The following is a 24,300-nucleotide window of genomic DNA, read 5'->3' as shown; positions in this document are numbered from 1 at the left end:
AATGCCGCAACTCACCCACTTTGAATCAGAGAGATTTTAATTAAGCAGACAAAGCAATTTCTTCTCCCTGTATCCCAAATGTCCTCCCCCTCATTGCTCCCCCAGTTGCTAATTAGCCCAAATATTAGTCTCATAGCGGAGGGTTGAGGTGTGCACCCAGATAGCAGGGAAGGTGCGGTGCAGGCACGTAGTCCCTAATGAGATGTGACTTGCTGGATTGCTATTGCAGAGAGCCATAGCACCGTTCAACACAGAAGGGCCCTTTGACAAGAGAAAAGAACATCTCGCTCTCTTTATGTGTGCTCTCTCATACACAGATAAAGACAGGCAAACACATACACTCACACGCACATGCACACACACAAACTCACACACACACACACACACATACACTCACACGCACATACTCACACACACACACACACACACACACACACACACACACACACACACACACACACACACACTCATTTGCACAGCCACGCTTTACTTTCTCCACTGCTCTGTTCTACAGTATATAAGTCACATCACATGAGATGTGTTACTTGTCAGAAGTGTATTTCTCTGGTTTTAGTGTTATGATATCTGCAATGTGCCTGTTGCATTCTCTGCATGTTCCCTTTTGAGTTAAACTACATCAATCAGCTCTGTTGGTAGTACCCCTAAACATAGTGTACCTTGCTTTGACATGTGTTCACAAAGCAGATCTTGGCTGGAGTTACTGTTTAACAGACAAGCAGTTCTGTGGTTATTTTCTCCTCCACAGTCGGTTGTCAGTGCCATTTCCTGGAAGTGCTTTCTGATATAGCAGCCTTATGGTCTCAGCTCCAGCCTTGTAGAAGGGATGTTGATATTGGCACTGAATGTTCATGTCTCTCTGGACTGGGGAAGGTGTCCATGACCTCTGTAGTCTCTCAGTTGGCAGGTTGTTTTAACCCATTTAGCAGTCAGTATGTCTATTTCCTGGGTTGTGTACACTAAGATATTCAGAGAAGGCTGTACAAGAGAAGACATAAGCCTTGAATTATTTATGATGCCTATGAGCCAATTCTTCCTGTTTATTATGGATGTTGAACATACGTTTTCCAAATCCCTGTGGCAAGTGTAATTCAGCAATATTTGAATTGGATTGGGCCTGGTGCCATGGAGCATTGCAATCCTGTGACAGGTTTCCCTCCTGCAAACCCTCCACTCCTGGAAGGGAGAGAGGAGGGACTCACAGACAGAGTGTCCCTGTTTGCCATTGCTTGTCCCCCTTGTTGGGATTACTGCCTCATTTGTCCCTCCTCTCAAGAGCAGACTCCTAGATTGCTCCTTGTTTTCTTGTGAAAATCAGGAAACTCATGTTTTTTTGTTGTTACAAGACCCAGAATAAATGCTTGGCTCATTTTCATCCACACCACACTGCTCTTCTCTGACAGCCTCCCGCTGGTTTGACGGAGTCGCAACAGCTTCTTTCCCTCTCTGCTTTATTTTGATATTAAACACGGATGTGCCATTAAAAATGAGTGGGGCTCCAGGATTGGATTTTTGACAGGTGCTCACTTTGCATTAGATAATGATTCCCTCATGTCAGTCTCTATATTTCCATATCTATCTGAGTGTTTTGTATTTACGGTGGGTTTTGACAGCCTGTTAGACACATCTCAACAGAGATGATTTCTAAGAAAATTAAATGCAATATTTCTGAATTTACAATGCCCTGGAAAAAAATGCAGATCATGTGTATGAATACAAATCTTATATTCTATGTATATTTTACACTGCTTTCCTTAGTGTCCATCCAAGCTAATTTCTAATTTTCCGTCACCATGGTGACTCCCTGTGACTCATCTCCAGTGCAGAGGCCAGGCTAGTATAGAAACATTCTGTCACTCATACTGTATCTGCCACCATTGTCTAGTCATGTCTCCTATCACTCAGCCATCCCCAGCTGATGATCCCAATATAGGCCCTAACCAAGACCATGGCAAGATCTATGTTCTCTCTCACACAATCTTTCTTACCAGTAATAACCTATGTATAGCTTATGTATTACCCTGTGTTTAGAGCCTGCTTGGTTTGTCTTGCAATTGCTAACAGGTCTCCAAATGCTGCTTTTTGCAATAGCATTCTGGCAGGAGGACAGTTTAGCGGTTAGCGCTCATTTGTCACGCGCGACTGTCACCTGTGGCGTACGCCAGGAGGGTGGGGGAGAGATCGGATTTGGGGGATGTGGCAGAGTCGTCCCACAGGGATGGATGTGACATTTTCTCTCTGTGAGGAGCCTGTGGTGATGAGGTGGTGTGTGCACATTGGCATCCTATCACCTCGCCACTCTCCCTCACTCTCCCTCACTCTCCCTCACTCTCCCTCACTCTTCCTCGCTCTCATGTCTCAACACTGCAGTAATAGCTTTGTTATTGGGTTATAGTTAGGTTACAGGAAATGTTGTTACAACCTACTCCAGTGTTAAACAATCTCCCCAGCATAACTGTTGTGTTGACTGCTACCTAATGCCTAGAGTGAATGCAGTCACCCTGTGAAGAAGCTCAATACTAGAGCTTTACAGCCTATTACAGCTCTAGAGCCAATTACATTATTGTCTTTAGTCAATAGACTTTCATCCTTGGCAGTGTCTCATTTTCATCCTTAAGCTCACATAACCATGGGCATATTTCCATAACATGCAGCTGTTTATGAATTGGAATGCATAGGTAAGTCATTTCAACATATAGTCTGTGCCATTTGTCTTCATCATTGTGTAATTACCATACCAAATCTCCTTTTTTGGGGGGTCACTGTTGAGACTGTCATCATTATGGGATGTTCATTAGCACATGACGGCTCTCATGTGAGTCTTTGTTTCTGGTCCTCTCTTGGCTGCTCTGTGTTCTCAGTGACGGGTTCTTCCTGAATTGGCACAACACTTACAGGAGTCAGACAGACAGGCATTGGGGGCGGCTGTCAGCCCTACTTTGCACTGCCATGTGATATTTGCCTCTTGCTATGTGTTCACACTGGTGCTGGATAATGTATCAGTTTGTCTGGCATCTGAGAGTGCACAAACTTGCTCAGCAAGCTGATAGGCCTTTTTTTCTAAGCTATTTGACTGTCTTCATACTGGCTCACATATAGTGCCTTGTCTGCCTTTGTCTCAGGGTTGGTTGAGAGCGGAACACTCAAACAGAATACAACTATTTTAACCAGTGAGTCCATAAGGATCCAAAGAGACGTTTTATTTAGCCCTAGTTGTTTATTATGTCAGTCAAGGCTTCATCATTTTCAGGTTTCTGTAGTGGGTGAATATGGAGTATTGGAATTACAGAGGGACTCAGCAACACATGCATAACACATGTATCTGGCTGTGGGGATTCCAGGAGTAGTGAGTGAGTTCGTATCAGCAGCACCACCAGCTCAAGTGGGATACATCTGTACAAACAGACTTGGTCTAAGTCTTTGTGTGTCAGCAGCGCTCCATAATCACACTGAGCAGTATTTGGATACTGACAACAACTGATGCATATTTATGGCTCATGAAATGCTCCCCAGTGAGAATGGTGTTTAGAGAAACATTATGTATTACCATAGATTTTCATCCACATGAACACAGGATTTCTCAACAGAATGCAGTCAAGTATACTGTATTTTCAAGTATAACTTGACAGCCTATGTACAGTAGCATGTTTCCTGTATATCATCTATTAACCATGTAGGCATTGTTTGTAAATCAATAATTTCTCCCTCTCCCTATCCTTTCCCCCTCCTTCCTCCCTACTACCTCCTCCTCTGCAGATGCAACCATCCTCAGCTATGACGGAAGTAAGTTCATGAAGATCCAGTTGCCAGTGGTAATGCACACGGAAGCTGAGGACGTGTCGCTACGATTCCGTTCCCAGAGGGCCTACGGGGTCCTGATGGCCACCACATCACGGGATTCTGCTGACACTCTACGTCTGGAGCTGGAGACAGGCCGTGTCCGCCTCATTGTCAACCTAGGTAACGCCGCGCAGACACTCTCTGGCAGCGGCACAGACACATGTAACATAGTCATATGTCATACATTATGGAACACTGCAACTATGTATTTATAAATAGAACAGAGCACACATACTATAGATTCTGTCATTTTAAACACATGAATAAAGCTATTTACTCACACACACAAACACATACACACACACACACACACACACACACACACACGCACACACACACACACACGCACACACACACACACACACACACACACACACACACACACACACACACACACACACACACACCCACACACACATACACACAAATACATTATTTGGGTTCACAGTAAAGCATTACATCAAATAACCCAAAATATAACAACACACACACACACAATCCTGTTATGTTATTTATGTATGTATTGAATAGAAGGGGATGGTATAGAGCCCTTCAATGGCCAGAGTCTGCGGCTCTCAGCTCACTGCCAAATGAGCACACTGCTAACCTTACTTATCAGGGAATGCTCGCTGCTCCACCCCACTTTCAGTCCCAGATCTACACTTTTGGCCCTCTCCTTACCCCTATATATAAGCCATAACCAAAACTCCATTCAGCCCTCACATTCACACACTGCCAGCTTTTCTATGATATTTACTGTCTGGCATGGCCATGTTTTAAAATGGAACCTAATTATATTATGTCCTTAGTACCCAATTACTTGTTTTGCCCTTTGAAGTCTCTTCAGTGTTTACCACAAGGCCTTTCACCCCTATGTGATCAGAAGACACCTGCAAGGCCGCAGGCCTCCATTGAGTTGTGACCTAATCGGAGCCCTCCACACTCACAGATCTCTGCTTTGAAGCAATGTGTTGTGTCTTTAACCGTGTCCCTCCTCTTTCTCTGTCTTCCATACATCATAGACAAGGAGGTCAGACCGAGCCTTCCCCTGAGCTCAATTAAGATAGAGCCTCCTGTTTATGTGCAATCGAGCAATCCTTGATTTATGAAAGTGATAAACAAACATAGATAAACAAACAATGATGAGAGGTCCACATATATGAATACAATTTATTTTTAGTGTGTATAAAACAGGGTCTCCCAGCTTGATAGAGATAACAGAGGTGTTTTTGTGTGTGTGTGTGTGTGTGTGTGTGTGTGTGTGTGTGTGTGTGTGTGTGTGTGTGTGTGTGTGTGTTTGTTTGTGTGTCTATTTGCTCTTGTTATGGAGCACCAGAGAGAATCCTGTGATGCCTCTGAAAAGTTTGATATCTCCCAAACAGAGCATTGCTGCGGAAATGATAGCCATCTATTTTTCCTTTCTGCCGGCTAAACAGAAATGGGGTCCCTAAGCGGCCGCGTTTAGCAGTGCATACAAAGAGGAAGGTCTGGCTCTGCTGTTCAAAGCCTCTAGTCTAGCCTCTAGCCACCCGAGGCCACAGTGCCACACATTGACAGGGTTGTCAGTGATAGAAGTAACTGCCTAGCATCTCACCCCCCCCACACACACACAATATATGTCTCCCTCTCCCCTCTTTCAAAAGCAGAGCATTCCCTATAAGGGCAAGCTAGTGTTGGTCTTTGGCTGTTTGCGACCACTTTTCTGCTGCGGTTGACGACACACGACTGGCAGGGCCAGATGGGAAGGAAGGTTGGGTTTGGATCTGGGTCACATTTCTCACAGCATTTCACCACTTCACTGACTATGCAGAGAGAGAGAGAGAGAGAGAGAGAGAGAGAGAGAGAGAGAGAGAGAGAGAGAGAGAGAGAGAGAGAGAGAGAGAGAGAGAGAGAGAGAGAGAGAGAGAGAGAGAGAGAGAGAGAGAGAGAGAGAGAGAGAGAAGATAGACAGATAGATAGACAAATAGACAGATACTGTAGACAGTAAGAAATAGATAGATAGACAGATAGATAAATATATCACAGAGTGAGAGAGAAAAGCAGTGGTAACAATAGTCGGATATGCTAAGTTTGTAACATACTTACTGGCCAAATGTGAACTTATTACAAGTAACAACAGTGGAGGTGCTGTGAGAAAAGCCTCTGTCACCAAAGGCATCATGTCCAATGTGAGTAGGCTCCAAACTCCACTGTGAGGGAGCAAACTACATTCAGTGTGAAACCTTTGAACTGGCAAAGAAAAGCCACCGTTGCCCGCAGTGGCCAATCGAGGCATGGCATCTTTGAGTGCCTTTGCGGCATGTAAAGTAAATATGAAAACCTCAGTGTACCTACCATGTGGCCCAGCTTGACCTTGACCATGTTCTGATGCTCTCATAGTGTATTATTGTCATGGCCCAAGCTATCGTATCTCCTGTGTCAAAGAGACCTGCTTTTATAGCCACCATAGGCCATTTTGCCAAAGCATCGATACAGGACTGCACTTCTCACTGAATTGTATCTTATGTCTTTTATCCTTGATTCTACATTTCTTTCATTAATAATTTTAAAAAAAAGTAACCAACAAATCAAATTAATTAATTCAAACGACGATCAGGTGCAGATCAATCATAGTCTTTCACTTTGGCTTATTACCAAGCATAATGTAGTAGTAGTTAATAACTAGACGAGCCATGCCCCCCTGCCACATCTGAGCAACTCTTACCAGAGCAGCCTGAGCTGGTTATTGAGGAGGAGGGTACATGGGCGAGAGCATCAGAGATGGCCTCTGTGTCCGTGTGTCTGTCCCCAGAGGGGTGGACTGTATGCTTTAATGGTGTCTGCAGCTGTAACCTTGAAGGATGAATTTACATCTCATCTATTCTCCCCCATCTAGACTGTATCAGGATTAACTGTACCACCAGTAAGTGACTGTTCACATTTCTTTATTTCTACTATTTACTGTTCAGAATTTTGTGGTTATTCAGAGATGCATATTGTAGCACCTTACTTAACAGCAGTACAGTTTTGAAGTAGGTCAATGCATCATTTCCATGTAGATTTTTAGACCTGGTAGTTGAAGTGCACCATTTTTTTTTTTACAGATAATACAGGATGTGAATAATCACTGTTGTAACTATTGTGACATTGTGTTTTCAATCAAAACATTCCCTGTCCGTATTGAAACTCACATGTGAGATGGGTGTTTTGCTGTTGGCATGTAAAGAGTTAGGTGGTTGAGTGTGCATCTGTGCTTTCCTCCAGAATAATAACTGCAGGAGGAGGATGGGGGGGGGGGGGGGGAATTAATGATGTCCCCAAACATGGCAGACAACAGTGATTCTTCACACCCTGTTGTTTCTAATTAACAAACCTTGACGCTCCTAAAGTCAAACAGACTGATATAAAATGCATGCTTTGGAAACAGGTATTTTAGCCATGCATGATTTCCCCTGCTCCTTTTTCCTTTTTTCCCCTCTTTCTTTTACCTCAGTCTATGTTGCTGCTTGTAAATTGATGAGGCTTTTCAAAGCAGAAAGGAAATATGGAGTGTGATTTTATTATTCTCATTAACCTGTCTCACAGAGCAGAGAGAGAGGGATGGAGAGGGAGGGAGAGATACTGGGATGGAGTGGGACTGGCAGAAGGGTCGGGTGGTGATACAGAGGTTGAATTGCAATATTTTGGGAGGAAACTCTTCATTGCATTCATTATTTAGAAGCAGTGATGAATTAATGATGGCTTCTCAGGAGTCATAACAGATTATCTTGTTTCCTGTTTTGTGACTCGACATACTTAAACATATACACACATTATCTAAGGGAGCTGTGTCTGACGCATTTAGCTTCTTTTCCGCCACACTGGCCTCACTTTACTGTTCTACTCGCCAAACATGACATATTACATTAGATGTCATATACAGTATTTAGATTGCACATCCTACTCCACTGATTGTTTTTGTTTGTAACAATTAATGTATGATAGAGCACACAGGAAATGTATAAACATAAAGGTCACTGCATTTGACCATTGAAAATGATTTACTCAAACTAATTCTGTTACACAGTATCCCCTGCCAGTGGTACTTTTTAATACCTATCTAAATGCTAAATTGTGTTTTCAATGCAACTGAGAATGCATCCGTCGTAAATTGTGTATGCAAATGGCATACCATAAGCTTTTCGTCATTAAGCAGAGTGCCTTGAAGTGTCATTCTTTGTTGAATCACAGTGTGAAAACTATCATCTATGTACACATTGAAGAAATACACATTGAATTATAATGCCTCCCACACATGATTTCTTGCACATATTTAAATGCATGTTGCACATTCAGGCAGAGCACGTATCCTTTCAGCATCACTTTCACCTTGAGATAACCAATTTAAGCAACAATGTCAAATAGGCATCTATATACTGTAAACAAAAACAACTTGTTTCACATCCTGTCTATAACATCCTGTTAAAATAATTAAATATGGAAAATAAGCCATGGAGATGATGCAATGTTTGCTCTCCATACTTTTACTTCAACTTAATATGTTTCTATTGATGGAGGTGCATCAGACTGTATCTACCTCTAGAATGCCCAACAAAAGGTATTTATTAGTTTTTTCTTGAGCTAGATCAGACATGTTTTGTGATTATTTGATAAAACCCTGTTGCTGCTATTTCAAGGAGACACGCTTCAAATGAATAATCTTAAGCATACAGTAGACGTGTTTTTGATTATTCTTCACCTTCATAGCAATATAACAAACCAGTGTTGTATGCAACAGTAATCCAATTTACCCAAGCAAGATTTGGCAAAGTGTGAGCTGGTCCTCATTGGTCCACAAATACAAGTATCTTTAGTCCCAATAACATTGGATTACTATGTTACAAAGCTGTAGCATGATATCAGTCCTCTTTCCACTAGGGGTGTCACGGTATGACACGGTAGGGTCACAGTATGACATTTTGACAGTCATGCTCAAGGGCCCGGTAACCACGCTTTTATTTTCTTTGTTATTACGGTTTTACACGAGTTTAAAATGAAAAAACATGCAAAATAATTAATGAAATATGCAATTTGAATTAACATATTTCTCTTTTTGCTGAGTTGATTGGTTAAGTTGAGGAGGGGCTCAATGGAAGCTGGAGCACTTTTTTAAACACCTGTAACAGCCATTTTCTACAATCTATAGTCTTGAACCGTAAAAGGTAGCCATATACATGACCAAAGATACAGGGGATCCCCTAAACCTACAGTATAGCCTATAAAATAACTGTGCCTTTTGAGCTGTCATTGTGAATCTTCAGACAGTCACAAATAGGCCGACTTGTCTGTGAAACCATAACAATGAAGTCTGTTTACTATTCAGAGTAGAGGATGGCATGGGAGAGAAAATTAATCTTTTGACCTAGAGCCTACTTAGCAGCCTATATGCTATTTTCTTGTATCCTTTACCAATCCCAACGAAACCTAAAACCCTGACTCCTATCTCAATAACAAATCCTCATGTTATTCTGTTATAGGTTGCATTACGTGTTGCACCTATTATCAAAATACCGCTAAAACATTTCCTCTGCTTCTCTGCGCTGTCGTGTGACTATAAGCTACCAGTTTTACAGAGAAAAGCTTCATTTAGATGAGATAAATAATACATAGAAATAATACATAGAAATAATACAAAGATAAGTTGGTCCAATTATATCTTGATGTTTAAACAATTCCCTCTGAGCTGATAAGCTACTCTCCCCTCTTCCACTGTACCGCAAATGCTTTGTGTTCTACAAGCTGCAGTTCGCTTTAGGGCAAACATTATGTAGAAACATTATGTTTTTATTGTTGTGTACTATACTTTCACATTCTTCTATAATTCCACATGATCATACTGTGCCCACAAGTTCACCTGCTTATATTATTAGTGGGGGGCCGCTGGAACATTTAAGCCACAAGCGTTTTGGTTGGCAGTTATCAATAGATCATAACGTGTAAATTAAAAGTAGTTTATTAAGTTCAAAAAGTAACTGTTGGTAGTCGACTTCTTGGCTCCTCGCTTGTGGAACACATTGGCACTAGTTTTAACAGTACATTGAGCAGTATCTCCGGTGAACCGATAACATTACAGGACCGATAACCTTACATAAATTCTTTCAGTATGATAACTTAAGAGTTTGACACCGTGGTTTACCATAGAACTGGTGCACCATAACATCACGAGTTTCCAAATCAATTGGCAGCTCTGAAAATCACATAACAAAAGCTAAAGGTTACAGCCCAGGTTCTCTGAAGGAGATGAGGGAGACCCCTCACTATGCAACATGCACTCTTGTGTACCTTTGCTGAAGACCCCATATCAATCATGCCTGGTACACGCCGGTGATGCTTGCAAGTGATAACGGGATGTGGCAAGCTCACCATTCATCCAGCTAACCTCTTCACAAGCTCAGCGTGAGAGTGGCAATGAGGTGAGGGGTCTGCTTCCTGGTTCTGGGTAGGGCAAAGAGGAAGACTGTGGAGGGTATTTCGGCTGAGGTCGCTGGTCTGGGCCAGTCCTTGATCTGAGCTTCGGAGGGCGACTTTGGGAACTTGATGTGCAGAGGAGGAGGTCTCATGGGCATGATTTGGCCAGTGGAGGGTTTCTTCTCTGCCCTTGAGAGGGAGGATGGAGGTGTAGACTTCCTCGACTCTTGCCTTCAGGTCCTCGAGAGCCACCCCGAACCAAGCCAGGTCAATGGGGCCATCAAGGATGTCACAATGCTATTTTAAGCTAGCTCTGTTCGCGCAAAGCATAGGAGCTAGCAACTGCCAGATTAGCTGCATGCTCAAGTCGTAATGTCGACGATTGTGCTAGCTAGTCATCCATCCCAGTGGTTAGCTGAAACTTACACTAGGGACCTCTCACAGAAGGTGAAAGAAAATGTGTTTATCAAAGCTAGCCAAGGGCTGAAGTGGTCCAGAGACAACGAGTCACTTAGTTAGCCGACCATCCAAGTGTTAGCCGTAGCCTACACATAGGATGTTATAATAATAGCCTGAGGATTAATTGTCGAGCTAGCAAGGGTTCAGCAATTCCAGAGTGGCTAGCTACAGACCTTCTCTTGTTAGCCTTCTAGCTCAGAAAGTTAAGAAGTGCTCACAAAGTGAACATTTACAAACTTCCAAAAGTCTGAAAATATCTGAAAATATTACTTTAATGTTGAGCTGAACTGCAGTAGTCCAGTAGAGACAATGCCCCGGGAGAATCATAGGATTCTCAGTAGAACAGTTAAATTAAGTTGTAACTAGCTACACAAATACAACTACAGTACGCTTCGGACAGTCAGTGAGTGAAGAGTGGGATGGATGAAATGGCACGCTTTCCACGTCCCTTTATTGGGCTGTGTGATAGGTGGGTTCACTGGACTGGGTCAGTGATAGGCGGGGTCACCGGACTGGGCCAAGTGTGATTGAAATCAGCGAAGGTACACAAGAGTGAGTGTAGGGAGAGAACCCATTTGATATTTTGTTTTGAATGTCTAATGCACAGTATTCAGAATTGCCACAATGATATTGGTGTCATTCCACTTCCGCCCCAAATGTGCAAAACGCATCAAACTTGGCCTTTGTTTATCCAACAGAAAGATGGCCAGAAACTGGCAGTGCATAGCCATTGGATTTACCTCACATCAATCATGTCCCACAGCACTTCATCTCCAGTGCATGTGCACCACATGTTTCTGATTTCAGAGCCACGCCTCACAGTTGTGATTCACTAAAATCAAATAATGACAAATACTTTACTTAGTAAATTCAGTCCCACCAAAGCCAGGTTTTAGTCGTTGTTATCCCAGACTTAAATGTGCTGTGCACTATAGCCTGGTATCAAGGTTACAATGATATAGACTTAAAAGTGTTTTTATAGATGATTGAAATTATGAAATACAGACAAACGTTGATATTCAACAACAGGTTTTTGGCACACATCACTCAGTGTGACAAACTGCTGTGTCATAACTGAGCTCTCATCAACATTTGGTTATGTGTCAATGGAAATATTCATCCTCAAGAAAGGAAACAGGAGAAAGGAATAAACAGTGCTTCCTGCTTCGCCCCAGACCTAATTGGCAATGTTTAATTGAAGTTCTTGGAGAGAAACGCGCCATGCCAGTGCATTTTTAAAACCACAACAGTTCACATTCTGTTTTCTTCAGGGTTTTTTTAATATCTTTTTACTTATCATGTTTTGCCCAATATTTTTCTTGTCTTAATTAATGTGTTGTCAGGCACTGCATCTCAGGTCAGCGTGGTGTATGAGGAATGTCAGCACAGACTCAAAGAACACATCACTGTCAATTAGAGACCTTGGCTCCCCCAGGCTGCCCAGAGCTGCCTCAGAAAAACACTGCCACTTCAACTTAAACACTGTTAACAGGTACTGAGTGACAACAATCTAAAAATATACACAGACAGATTGGCTTTTTTGTTTGCCCATGCTGGTCTTGTATTATCGATTTATTTGGACTTGGCGTTTTCAGTAGAATCACGGTATGGTCAGGAGTTGACAGTCCCTGCCATATGCTGTTATATTATTTTTATTTTTATTTCTGCCATGACTTTTTCTTGGCAGATTCTCAAGGCAGTGTTTCACTTTATAATGTTATGAGTAATGCCATTTAGGCACCCACTATTATTTAACCTCTTCACTATAGAAGAGATGCAGTCTAGTCTCTTTATATTGAGCTATAGTGTAAGTTTCCTCCACTTGCTTATGGATAACACAAGTGCACATTCACACACAAATAGAGAGATGCAACCCAGTGGTTTGTGCAGCCAAAAGATCACTGCCACCTTTGCATTTGTAATGTAGTTACAGAACAATTATGCAAATATCAATTCATAGGATTAGAGTGTGTGAGAGAAGTCAATGAATAATAGTAATATTTTGAATCCCATTGGATTTGCATATAAAAATAAGTTAATGTATGTGCTATACCAGATAAACCTCTATTGAATTGTATCATTTGGGCCATTACACTACCAGCAATAGATAGGCTTCATGCCCACACATAGTTACTGCATATTACCACCTACTGTACAGTGCATTTAAACCGTGAAGCTGATTGGTATTTCATATGACAGCGATATGATGAGACCACGGCTTGCTCAGGTCTCCTGCCCTGGTTTGCAGGCCTGCATGTCTGCTCTGACTGGAGAGTGTGATGACTAAGCCCTCTCTAGTGACCTGTTCTGTGGTCAGAGTGCCTCTCCATCTGGTGAGTCACAGTGCGGAGGAGAACACCCAGCCAGCCAGAGCCGATTGACTGTATAATCACATCTTCTCATCCCTCCTCTTACCACGCTGCTCCAATCTTCCCTTGGGCATGAAGTCAATGAGGCAGGAAGGGATCACTGTAGATCCATCACTGCAGATAGATCACCATCAGCGAGGAGAGGAGTGGAGAGCAGGTTGTGTTCACTAGACCGCACTCTATGGCCTCACTGTACACCCACAGGCTGGACCTTGGACCAAAGACTTTGAGGTTCAATCCTGGCCCTACAGCACATGTCACACATGAGCGTGCAGCCTTAGACATTTGGCCCCATTTCCCCTTCTCTTTCTCTTTCCTCCTCTGAGAATGACAAGGACAGAGTGATGGAAGGCAAAGATCAAGCATCTTTTCAAGTCCAACTCCATCCCCTTATTTCATATCTCTCCCTCTTAATCCCTCGCCAGTCGTCTGGTTTCAATCCTGCCCCGGTGTTTAGTGCTTACAAAGCAAAACTGCGCCTCTGAGATTGAGTGTATCCCAGTGCCTTGGCTGCCTCAGATTTGCATACACATTGAGTTGGAGCTTTGAAGATTGCCGAAAAGGAGGGAAATAAATAGCCATAAATGGGCTCACTGGAATGAACCTGGTCCCCATCTGAATGGCTCCCGACACAGGGCGAAGGCATCTGGAGCCTGGGGATTTTAATATTGTCACAGTGACACATCCTCATTGGCTTGTTTGGTGTATATTCCAGGGAGGTTGAGGGCACAGGAGAAGGAGTGAGGGAGTTTCAAACATTCTCTAAGACAGTGGCTTTATGGGAAAAACAGAGTGGTTCTCCAATTGGAACAACTCCAGCAACTGTGATTATATGGAATCATACAGAACAGAGATTCACTTCCTGCCAGATGGAACGAGATCATTTGAGATGGAGGGCAGTTGCTCTGACTTGGAAATCATTCAGTGTTTGATGTTGTCTTCTAAAGCTCCTCGATGGGATGAGACATCTCTCCCTGTGTCAGCCAGCTGTGACACAGTTTGGGCAATGTTGGTTAATTGAAACTTTGATGAATGGTTTTGCTATTACAAACACAAATTAAACATACCAGACGGGGTAAAAAATAACTAAGCACACACCAATGGGATTTTCCTTAGTATGCTGGTAATAGTACAGTAATAGTACAGTATGTGGATTTAACAAACTACAATAGTATAGTGTTTGACAAACTTTCAACCCAATTAACTGTGTCATTGATAGCATTTAGTTGTTCATAATGAATAGGTGTGAATGCAATAATGTTCTCATGTTGCACATACTGCAGAATTCACTTAAGTGTGTTTGTTTGAATTGAATTACACTGAAAGTATCAGACTTTGGTGGCAAGTGGCGTCATGATAGGCTATAGTAACACTATCCCTTGTTTTTTCAGACACAGTTGATTAGCCTCTTAGACAGTTACTGTAGCCAACCATGACATCAGAATGTGCTTCTTGAAAATCACAGTCCGTATTTCTGTTTTCTGCTTGTGGAGTCTCCAGGACAACTAATGTCAAGACACCAGCCTGCCTCACCATCAAGGAGCTCAAACTAGCACTTTGAATATTGCTTACATTATGTCTATTTTTGTAAATAAATAATTGTTATACATTTTTATTTGTATTTTATTTATTTGTATTTGTCCTTTTTTTAGATGAGGAACATAATACCAGTTAGGGTGATATAACTAAGCAAGATGGAGTGCTATGCACAGTTGTTCTGTACTGTACCTCGTCTTTGTGTAACAGCCCTTTGGTGGGGATATGCTGCCACCAAGTGGCATTGTCAATGTATTTAGGTAAATAACTATACCTCTTTTCAGCTAAATATATTCATAGCCTATTTGAATAATATAGCAACTTATTTTCTTAGAGATATGATCTTGATTTCTGTGAAAATATTTTGCCTCTATACTTGTTTTATCTATACTGGGTTGACAATAACATAAAAACGTTGTTAAAAGACAAAGCAGGAATGTACCGGAGGTCCATTGTAATGGCTAATGATGCGACCAACACAACACATGCCAGTTAGACTTGGGATGGAGTTGAATGGACCATTAACCTTGTTTTCTTTAAAATGTTCTTGTCCAATCAAACTATTATTTTATTTCATTTTCTCTCTCTCTCTCTGTTTCTACTCACTGTGTCAGTCACTCTCTTTTCTCTCTCTTCTTTCTCTTTTGAGGTGTTTGTGTGTTAACCACTGTTTGGACTGTCCTACAGGCAAGGGTCCAGAGACCATATTTGCGGGTCAGAATCTGAACGATAACGAGTGGCACACAGTGCGTGTGTTCAGGAGGGGAAAGAGTTTGAAACTGACCGTAGATGATCTGCAGCCTGTGGAAGGTACTTTATCTTTGTCAACAACTGTTTAACAAATATTTTATATGAGTGTGAGACTTTTCAGGACTATTCGTGGGCCCTTATAGGTAAGCCACTAGCTGCAGCCACTTGTGGAATAGATGAGCCACACAGATCATTTTAAACATACTTTACTACATTGTAATTGACTTGCCTTCTCCATGAGTAGACACCTGTCCAGATCTTTTGGAGCAGTAATAATGGGCCCTGCTGGAGACATGAATGACCCCCCCCCCATCCATGTCCTCTCCCCCCACCCTCCCTCCTGTGCCAATCAAAGGTCAAATGGCGGGTGATCACACCCAGTTGGAGTTCCACAACATCGAGACGGGCATTGTGACAGAGAAGCGTTTCATGCCCATCGTGCCATCCAACTTCATTGGCCACCTCCAGAGCCTCTCCTTTAATGGCATGGCCTACATAGACCTGTGTAAGAACGGGGATATCGACTACTGTGAGCTCAACGCCATGATCGGCTTCAAGACTATAATTGCTGACCCCGTCACCTTCAAATCACGCTCTAGCTACGTGGCCCTGACAACTCTACAGGCCTACTACTCCATGCACCTCTTCTTTCAGTTCAAAACCACCTCCTCTGATGGCCTCATCCTCTTCAACAGCGGTGATGGAAATGACTTCATTGTGGTGGAGCTGGTGAAGGGGTAGGTTGCCACAGCCTGGGATAGTCTTGACATAGATATACTGTATGTAACACAGTGGCATGTAGGTTGCCCTCCATACAATAATTATAGTAAGTTGATCATTGTTTTGCTTTTGAGCTACTGTAGAGTACTGTGCCTGATTTTCTGACAATTGATTTGGGCCAGGCCAGGCACGGGTTTGCCGCAACATAGCTATGTTTAATTTTCTTTTTTATATAATCTTGTGTGGCTGTGTGATAACTCGCTGCCTACTGCTCTCTCTCCCTCGCTCTAGCTCTCTTCCTCTGCTCTAGTCATAGTCACAAAATGTGGAAAAAGTTTGAAATGTGGAAAAAAGGTTGAATACTTACTGAAGGCGCTGTATTATCTGTAGAAATAATGCAAATCTTTAAGTTTGGTTTTTGAGCGCTTTTTCATTCTCGCTGTCCTAATTAAGCTACAGAATTGGTGTTAAAGGTTGCGAAAAATAAGAATGAACATGTTCCATTTACTAATGTGCCACTGCTCTGTCATGCTCTCTTCACCTGCAGCTGAAGAAGAGTATCAGGCCAATTTAAAGCATAACAAACTTCATTGCATGAAGCCTTCTCTTATGGAACGCTCAGGCAAAAAAACTAAAACACAAACAACAGCAAGATCTGGCTAATTTCTGGAAATACAGTATATATGGTATTCTATGAAGGCAGGTGCAGTTAATACAGTTGTTGATAGTAACTAAGGTGAGTTTCCAAGCAGTCTCCACTCTTCTCTGCAGTGCTGCGATTTTGCTCTTGTGCGCTCGGGCTCATGAAAATGTCTTCAATGTCGGGTCCGGGCTGGGCTCGGGCCTCATCCCAATGGGCTCGGTTCGGGCTTGCATTTTCAGGCCTGTTTAAAACTCTACTGTAGAGCTCAATTTTTTGTCTGGCATAATTAGGCGATAAACGTGTTTTATTTTCCTTGTCTTAATATTTATGCAAAGGCAATAAAATGGCTCTTGGCTATAATTGATATCAGTTGTAATCCACATAAAGGTACCATTAGCACTGAAACCAATCTCCGTAAAAGGGAATCAGGTGGAGCAATTCTCATTACAAGAAAGAAACAAAGGAGTTCCATGAAACTTAAATTAAATTAACTTTCTTATAAGTACCATTTCCTGGCACAGCATGCATAATGTTACAATTAAGAGGTAAAAAGCCAGTCGTGTTAGGTGTAGGGAAACAAGATATCACCAACATTGTTAAATGGAATAGGAGATCAAATAAGATTGAATGAAACAAAACAACACAAAGTTAAATCCTATTTTGCCAGGTTTTATATGAGAGGCTACAACAACTATGGATCCACTCATAACTGACCCTGCTGTTTCCATAACAACAGTGTGCTGTTCAAAATACCAGAATAGCAGACACACAACTACATTACAGCATCATCACTTGTGTGTGTCTGTGTGTTTGTGTGCCTGCATCCGCTCATTCATTTGAATATTTGACTCCAGCTACCTGCACTATGTATCCGACCTGGGGAATGGTGCTCATCTGATCAAGGGAAACTCCAACAAGCCCCTCAATGACAACCACTGGCACAATGTGATGATCTCCCGGGACACCAACAACCTCCACACGGTCAAGATCGACACCAAGATCACCACCCAGACCACTGTAGGAGCCAAGAACCTGGACCTGAAGGGTAGGTTGTTGTTGTGTGTCTGTGCACTCATTAGGATGGTACTGTAGTATGCTTACTGCACTATTTGGATGAACCACTGGCTATCCCTCTAACAATTTCATAAGTGTTGACTCCTGAATATTTAATTGAGTTGTTAGTTCAGGATTGTTGATGTTATACCTCATTTTCCACTTACTTGGAGAGTTGTAGGCTCACCCAGTTTTCTTTCGGTCAACATTGTATTTTTGAGCCACTACTGCTGGGCTTGGCCGCAAGCATAAGCCATATAATGGAAGTAGACAGGACTCCAAACACTCAGTTTGACTACTTATAAAGATCTCCACAAGACATTCTACAGCCATACTTTGAACTGAGAAGATACAGGCATAACACCGGCAATTTGAAACACAAGTACATAGAGTGTCCAGCGTAAGTAATGGGACAGTGAAGGATTTTTTCTTCTTTTGGCTCTACACTGCAGAAGTTTGGATTTTAAATCAAATATTTACTATGAGGTTAAAGTAGAGATTGTCAGCTTTATTTGATGGTGTTTGTGTACATATTGGTGTCACCATTCAGAAATTAGTTTTTCAGAAATTCAGTTTTTATGCATAGTCCCCTATTTTAGGGTACCCAAAAGTAACATAATTTGTGCAGGCATAAGAAAGCTGTCAATGTCTAGTATTGATTCTAGGCAAGGAAGTAATTATTAGGCTGAAAAATCAGAAACATAGCCAAAAAAAACTTAGGCTTGCCAAAATCAACAGATTGGAACATCATTAAATAGAAAAATGGCACTGGTGAGGTCAGCAATCGCAAACGGGCTGGTACTGGAGGCAAAGGAAGACATCCTTAGTAGATGACCGAAGAATGCTCACCATAATTAAGAAAACCCACAAAACAACTGTCCTACAGATCAGGAACAATCTCTGGGAGGTAGGCATCAATGTGTCAGAGACTACCATCCACAGAATACGTCATCAGCCAACAGACACTTCACTGTAAGGTGAACACTAGTTATCCTCAAAGAGGCAGAGGTCTGGATAAAGGTCTTGTGGAGAGATAAGATGAGCATTATCATGTACCTGAGTGATTTCCAGAGGAAAGTTTGGAGAAAAAACCTCAACTGTGAAACATGGTGCAGGGGGTTTTAGGTTTGGGCATGTATAGCTGCCACTAGAACTTACTAACTTGTCTTAATTGATGATTATAACTGCTGATGCTAGTTACAATGATTGTAACTGCTGTGTCAGGTGGGGCCAATGGGTTGCAGACTTCAGGCAGTTATTGCATGCAAAGGATTGTCGACCAAATACTAAACATGAGTGCTTATTTTGGACATTTGATTAATCTGTCCCATTACTTTTGTGTGCCCTGAAAAAGGGGGACTAAAAAAGTGGTGTAATATCAGAATGGTGAAACCAATACACAAATACCCTTAAATAAAAATAATCTCTACTCATAGTAATTGTTTGTTTTCAAATCCAAGCCTTTGGAGTGTAGAGCTGAAAGAAGACAAACATCTTCACTGTCCCATTACTTACACAGGACACTGTATATCGGACATAAGGCAAAGACTGCATTCCAAACCAGACTTTTATGCTTGTTATAGTGGACACCAGAGTGTTAAACTCATTTAGGTGTACATCTAGATGAAGCATACCTTGCAGAATATTCCATGCCCCTCATGTGCAATATGAGAAAGCAGTCTTGCCTTACTCAGAAATGGTACACAGACTTTAAGTAGCAACCACCTAGTAGACTGCATCTGGTAACTGCTTGTGGTGAAGGAGAGAAGGCTACAGAGGTATAGGGGGAGTTTACTCAGAAGGGCTTTGGCCTGACCAGGGACCTTGGGAAGATATTTGAGAATTGTTTGGGACTTGCAGGGTAGGTGTGCGATGTGTACTGCACCCTCCCATTGTTTGCGCTTGGCTAGGCTAGTCTATGGGACTGCTACTTGTTATGTTATACAAGTATGACAACTCAAAGTCATGTTACTAAGAAATTCACTGGAGAAAATGTTTAAAACTCTTGTTTCAGTAATGAGTAGTCATGCTGGTTTGAGGGTGGAAATTGCCAGGAAACACATTTCTGATGATGTCGATAGATTGCTCCTTCCTGCTCTCCCAAAGTCCTCAGAATCACCATGGGTGGTGGAAACACAACGCACCCAAAAAAACCCACCAGTTGTTACGCCCAAAAAAAGAGTTGGACCCGGTCTGGAAAAGGATGTTGTTTTCAAGTACGAATTTCTTTAGCTGGGAGTTCACTAGGGATTCAAAACTCTGGTCAGGATAATGTGGAAATTTGGAAACAGGGCGATAGTTATTTACATCTCCAGCCTTTAGTAGTGGGAGGACATATGCTGATTTCCAAATTGTGGATATATAATTAGTATAAGTAATTAAAATTACTGATACTAACTAACAGAGCTTACACTGGAGGCATGTGCCCCACCATTATCAAAAACAGAACCAGCATATATGAAGTGCTTGTTAAAGACCCCCACAATATCAGCTTTGTCCTTCACTTCATTACAATCCATCACTATATGGTCAAGAAGGCCAGAGGATACTTTAGAAACTGACACTGATTTAATTAATTTCAAGAACTTGGTAGGGTTGTTATGGTTCTCTGTGACTGCTGTCAGATAGATGTCTATTTAAACTTACAGATCAACCCTGTACACTTGTTTATTAATACTCTGGAGATCCAGTCTGTGTCGTTTGACACTCTAAGTAAGTGGAAAATTAGGTATATCATCCAAAATCCTAAACTAACCCTTTAAAGGTCCTATTAGTAGAATTACTCTCATCACAAGAACCATTTTCTCGTGAATGATGAAAGTATCCCATTTATCTAAGTACTGATCATTCTCCACCAGGGGTCAGTGGTGCTATACATCTCTTCAATAGTGCAGCCACCATTTTCTGTTCTCTCCCTTTCTCATGCAGCAAAGCAGAATCTTTGCACCTTTATAGACACAGTGGTTACAATCTTATGCACAATCATAGATATGACCCCCTGCCCCTCTGTCTGACCTTCTTTCTCATAGGTGATCTGTTTATCGGTGGGGTTGCCAAGGAGACGTTCAAGGAGCTGCCCAAACTGGTACACGCCAAGGAGGGTTTCCAAGGTTGCCTGGCATCGGTGGACCTGAACGGACGCCTCCCAGACCTGCTGTCAGACGCCCTGGCATGCGTGGGGCAGATTGAGAGGGGCTGTGAAGGTGAGGACGCAACCCGCCCACCAGGGGGCAACCTGAGCCCTCAAAATCACTTAGAGCTCAGCTTCTCTCTGTCAGTCTGACTTTTCTTCTCTCTCTTCATTCGTAAAATGACAACCATATTTTTTTGTGTGCACTTGACCACACAGAACCTTTCTTTCAAAATCTCAAAACACGTAGAAGAAGAAACATGGGGGCTATTTAAAATGTGATTTGCAGTGATCTCTCCTCCATAAGCCTTCCTTACAGCAAAAGCAGATTAAGGTATTCTATACACTTAAGGTCATCTGTAGGCCTACAGTATAGAACGTCTGTCACCTTTATTGTGTTGCTGTTACAACTCACCCCTGAAATAAGTATCAAGATCAAATCCGTCTGCACCCTCAAGGGAAATATTTTACTTTCTACTCTGTCCAGTCCTTGTGAGTCGAGGTAAACTTTTTCTTTATGCTGGCATTGCTGGTCTTTCTTCCTAACCTTCCAGCCATAGACTTATTTATTAGCTGACCTTCATTAAAGCCTTTCTCATCGATGTGAAAATCTTTTGCCCACGCACGCCGCACGCACGCACGCACGCACGCACGCACGCACGCACGCACGCACGCACGCACGCACACACACACACACACACACACACATACACACACACACACACACACACACACACATACACACACATCCTTTAAGATCTATAAAGCCTGTTAAAGCCTGTTAGTATTCTGTTGGAATACATCAAAAGCTCTCTGTCCTCTCCCCTCATCATTTCTGTTTCATTTGGCCATAATCAGATTATTCTCGCTGGCATATTTGTATTGTTAGTGTTATTTCTCATTTTATGCACATTTTGCTCCGCTCTATGCATGTTTAGTGGATCTGAGTGTTTGCCAGAAGCAATCCTCTTGAATTATGGATGAGGTTTTTGTTGCATGCATGAATATCATTTTGGTAGTGTTATGTTCGCACCCCATCCAACGTCAATATTTGATATGTCAACGTCATTCACTTAGTTTAATTTCACATTTCACAATGTAATCCACTCTCTCCACTCTCCCTCCCTTGTATATACTTTATAAAACATGATATCACTTTTCCATGTTTCAAAATAATTATTATTTCTAATTTCCACCTATCTCTTCTCGTCTCTTGTACTGTTTTGATAGGAATAACCAAATTCAAGCTTCAAAGGAAACGTCAAAAACAAGGGATTGTTTTCACGGGTGGAGGGAACTATTTGTAATTGTGTAAATGTCACATACTTATTGCATTGCTAAAAGTAATTTTGAATCTCTAACAAAAATCCTCCACTTATTACAACCACACATTCCCAGGTTTTATACATCTTCCTTTTATACCTCTGATCCACATCGACATCGACTCCAGCCTCTTGTTCAACTTCAGCTGAAGTGCGTTGCCCATTTGCACACTCTCTCTCTCTCTCTCTCTCTCTCTCTCTCTCTCTCTCTCTCTCTCTCTCTCTCCTCTGCTATTTCCTGTAGGATATACAGTACCTGTATCATTCCTCACTCTGTCTCTCCGTCTCTCCTGCCTCTATCTGTGTTACTTTTAATAAAGTCTCTGACATTTCAGTGCTTTACTAACATCTGGTATATTTTGCCTTTTCCTTTCTTATTGTTTCGCTGACAAAAGTTGCATTGATGAAAGCTGACTTGCAAGGTAGATAGCTTTGTTTGTTTGATACAGAGTCTGATACCCTCCCTCTGCATTTGCAACCCCCTCCCCATTCCTCCACAACCACTACCTCTACTTCTGTCACACACCCTCAAACAAAATTACAACTCAGTGTGCCACTCACCTGTCATATGGAATGGGCTTCAGCCCCATAGGAATACAAGGCTCACTGAACCATCTTGTATCACAGCCTATGGGGCTCTTGTTTCATCTTGCAGTCACATTATGTTGTTCTCACTTTTACTTTTTCATTTTTACTGAACTGATGTTTTTTTGTCAAATACGGTGTACCATTATTATTTGCATGGCTCATAGTCCTCATAGCCAAAGATACATGTTACCCACTGCATGCATGTTATTACACCAAATTTATCTTAAATTTGAATCAAAATAGATGGGGCTTTAACCTCATATCGTAATTCTGTTTTCCTTGTTACTGTAAGTGTGTTTACATTGAACATTTTATTGTTGTGATAAATTTAGATTATTATCAATATCATATATATATATATATATATATATATATATATATATATATATATATATATATATATATATATATATATATATATATTCCACAATGACGCAATAAGAACAACTACAACTACAACAACAATAATAATAATAATAATAATAATAATAATAATAATAATAATAATAATAATAATAAACGTGGTCATGTTATGGATAATAGCCTACAGTACTTACCCACGATTATATTGTATATGATTAAGATGCAGTAGTATTGACATATATTGTATGACAAATAATGATCAAATAATGACTTTTCAATTAACCATTAACCATTTAAAATCAGTAATCCGTATGATTATAACAGGATTTCAACAATATTCAATATTAGATAACTATAATTTGAATAATAATCTGAATGAATAATAATCAAACCTTGCTTCATAAATCTGATTAACTTCCATACTAACCCTTTGTCATTCCACTGGCATTCTCTCATTAACACTGAGCCAACTGAGGGGCTGACTGGTAGACAGGCTAGCAGGCAGACAGACAAACAGCCAGCCAGCCAGCCAGCCAGACAGCCAGCCAGACAGGCAGGCAGGCAGGCAGGCAGGCAGGCAGGCAGGCAAGCAGGCAGGCAGGCAGGCAGGCAGGCAGGTAGGCAGGCAGGCAGGCAGGCAGACAGACAGACAGACAGACAGACAGACAGACAGACAGACAGACAGACAGACAGACAGATGGACACATACAGTAGTACCAACTGACTGACTGATTGGTTGACAGGTGTGATCTGCAACAATTGTTTGGGAATGCCAATACCTGAAGAAGAATAAATGCTCCACTTTTTTCCCCTATAACATACCACTTTGCTTTTCTTTTCATACACTACAAGAGCCATATACTATTACAAAATTCTCTACCCTGTGGTACTCTCTTCCTCTTTTTTTCTTTTTTTTTTTTTCTTTCTTTCTTGGCCAAGCAAACCAATGCACCAACTGAGACTGTGCATCTACTCACTCGCGCTACATCCAAGTGATTGAGGTCCCTGATAGATTTACTTCTGTTTTTGTTTTTTTCTTTGTCTGAGTGGGTTGACACTTTTTTCCCTGAGAACAGTAGATGT

The 24,300-nt window shown here is 41.6% G+C and overlaps 1 protein-coding gene across 17 annotated transcripts in view; it reads left to right on the top strand.

The window, feature by feature from the left end:
• The window catches only part of LOC310822998 (neurexin-1a-like), a gene marked incomplete at its 5' end in the record, with an annotated part of 300,716 nt that overhangs the window by 133,159 nt on the left and 143,257 nt on the right, over positions 1-24,300 (top strand). For 14 of the 17 annotated variants that reach the window (XM_083695624.1, XM_083695636.1, XM_083695631.1 and 11 more), the window contains 6 exons: positions 3,775-3,978; positions 6,734-6,760; positions 15,336-15,458; positions 15,754-16,135; positions 17,616-17,806; positions 20,844-21,017. In XM_083695624.1, coding sequence (XP_083551750.1) covers positions 3,775-3,978; positions 6,734-6,760; positions 15,336-15,458; positions 15,754-16,135; positions 17,616-17,806; positions 20,844-21,017 — 1,101 coding nt within the window. Of the gene's footprint in view, positions 1-3,774; positions 3,979-6,733; positions 6,765-15,297; positions 15,459-15,753; positions 16,136-17,615; positions 17,807-20,843; positions 21,018-22,661; positions 22,689-24,300 lie in introns of all 17 variants that reach the window. The other 3 variants (XM_083695623.1, XM_083695635.1, XM_083695638.1) reach the window with 2 other exon arrangements.

Source organism: Argentina silus (genome assembly GCF_951799395.1).
Source record: "Argentina silus genome assembly, chromosome: X".
Lineage (NCBI taxonomy): Eukaryota > Metazoa > Chordata > Actinopteri > Argentiniformes > Argentinidae > Argentina > Argentina silus.
The sequence above is the reverse complement of the archived record's forward strand: the minus strand, read 5'-3'. Positions and strand labels throughout refer to the sequence as shown.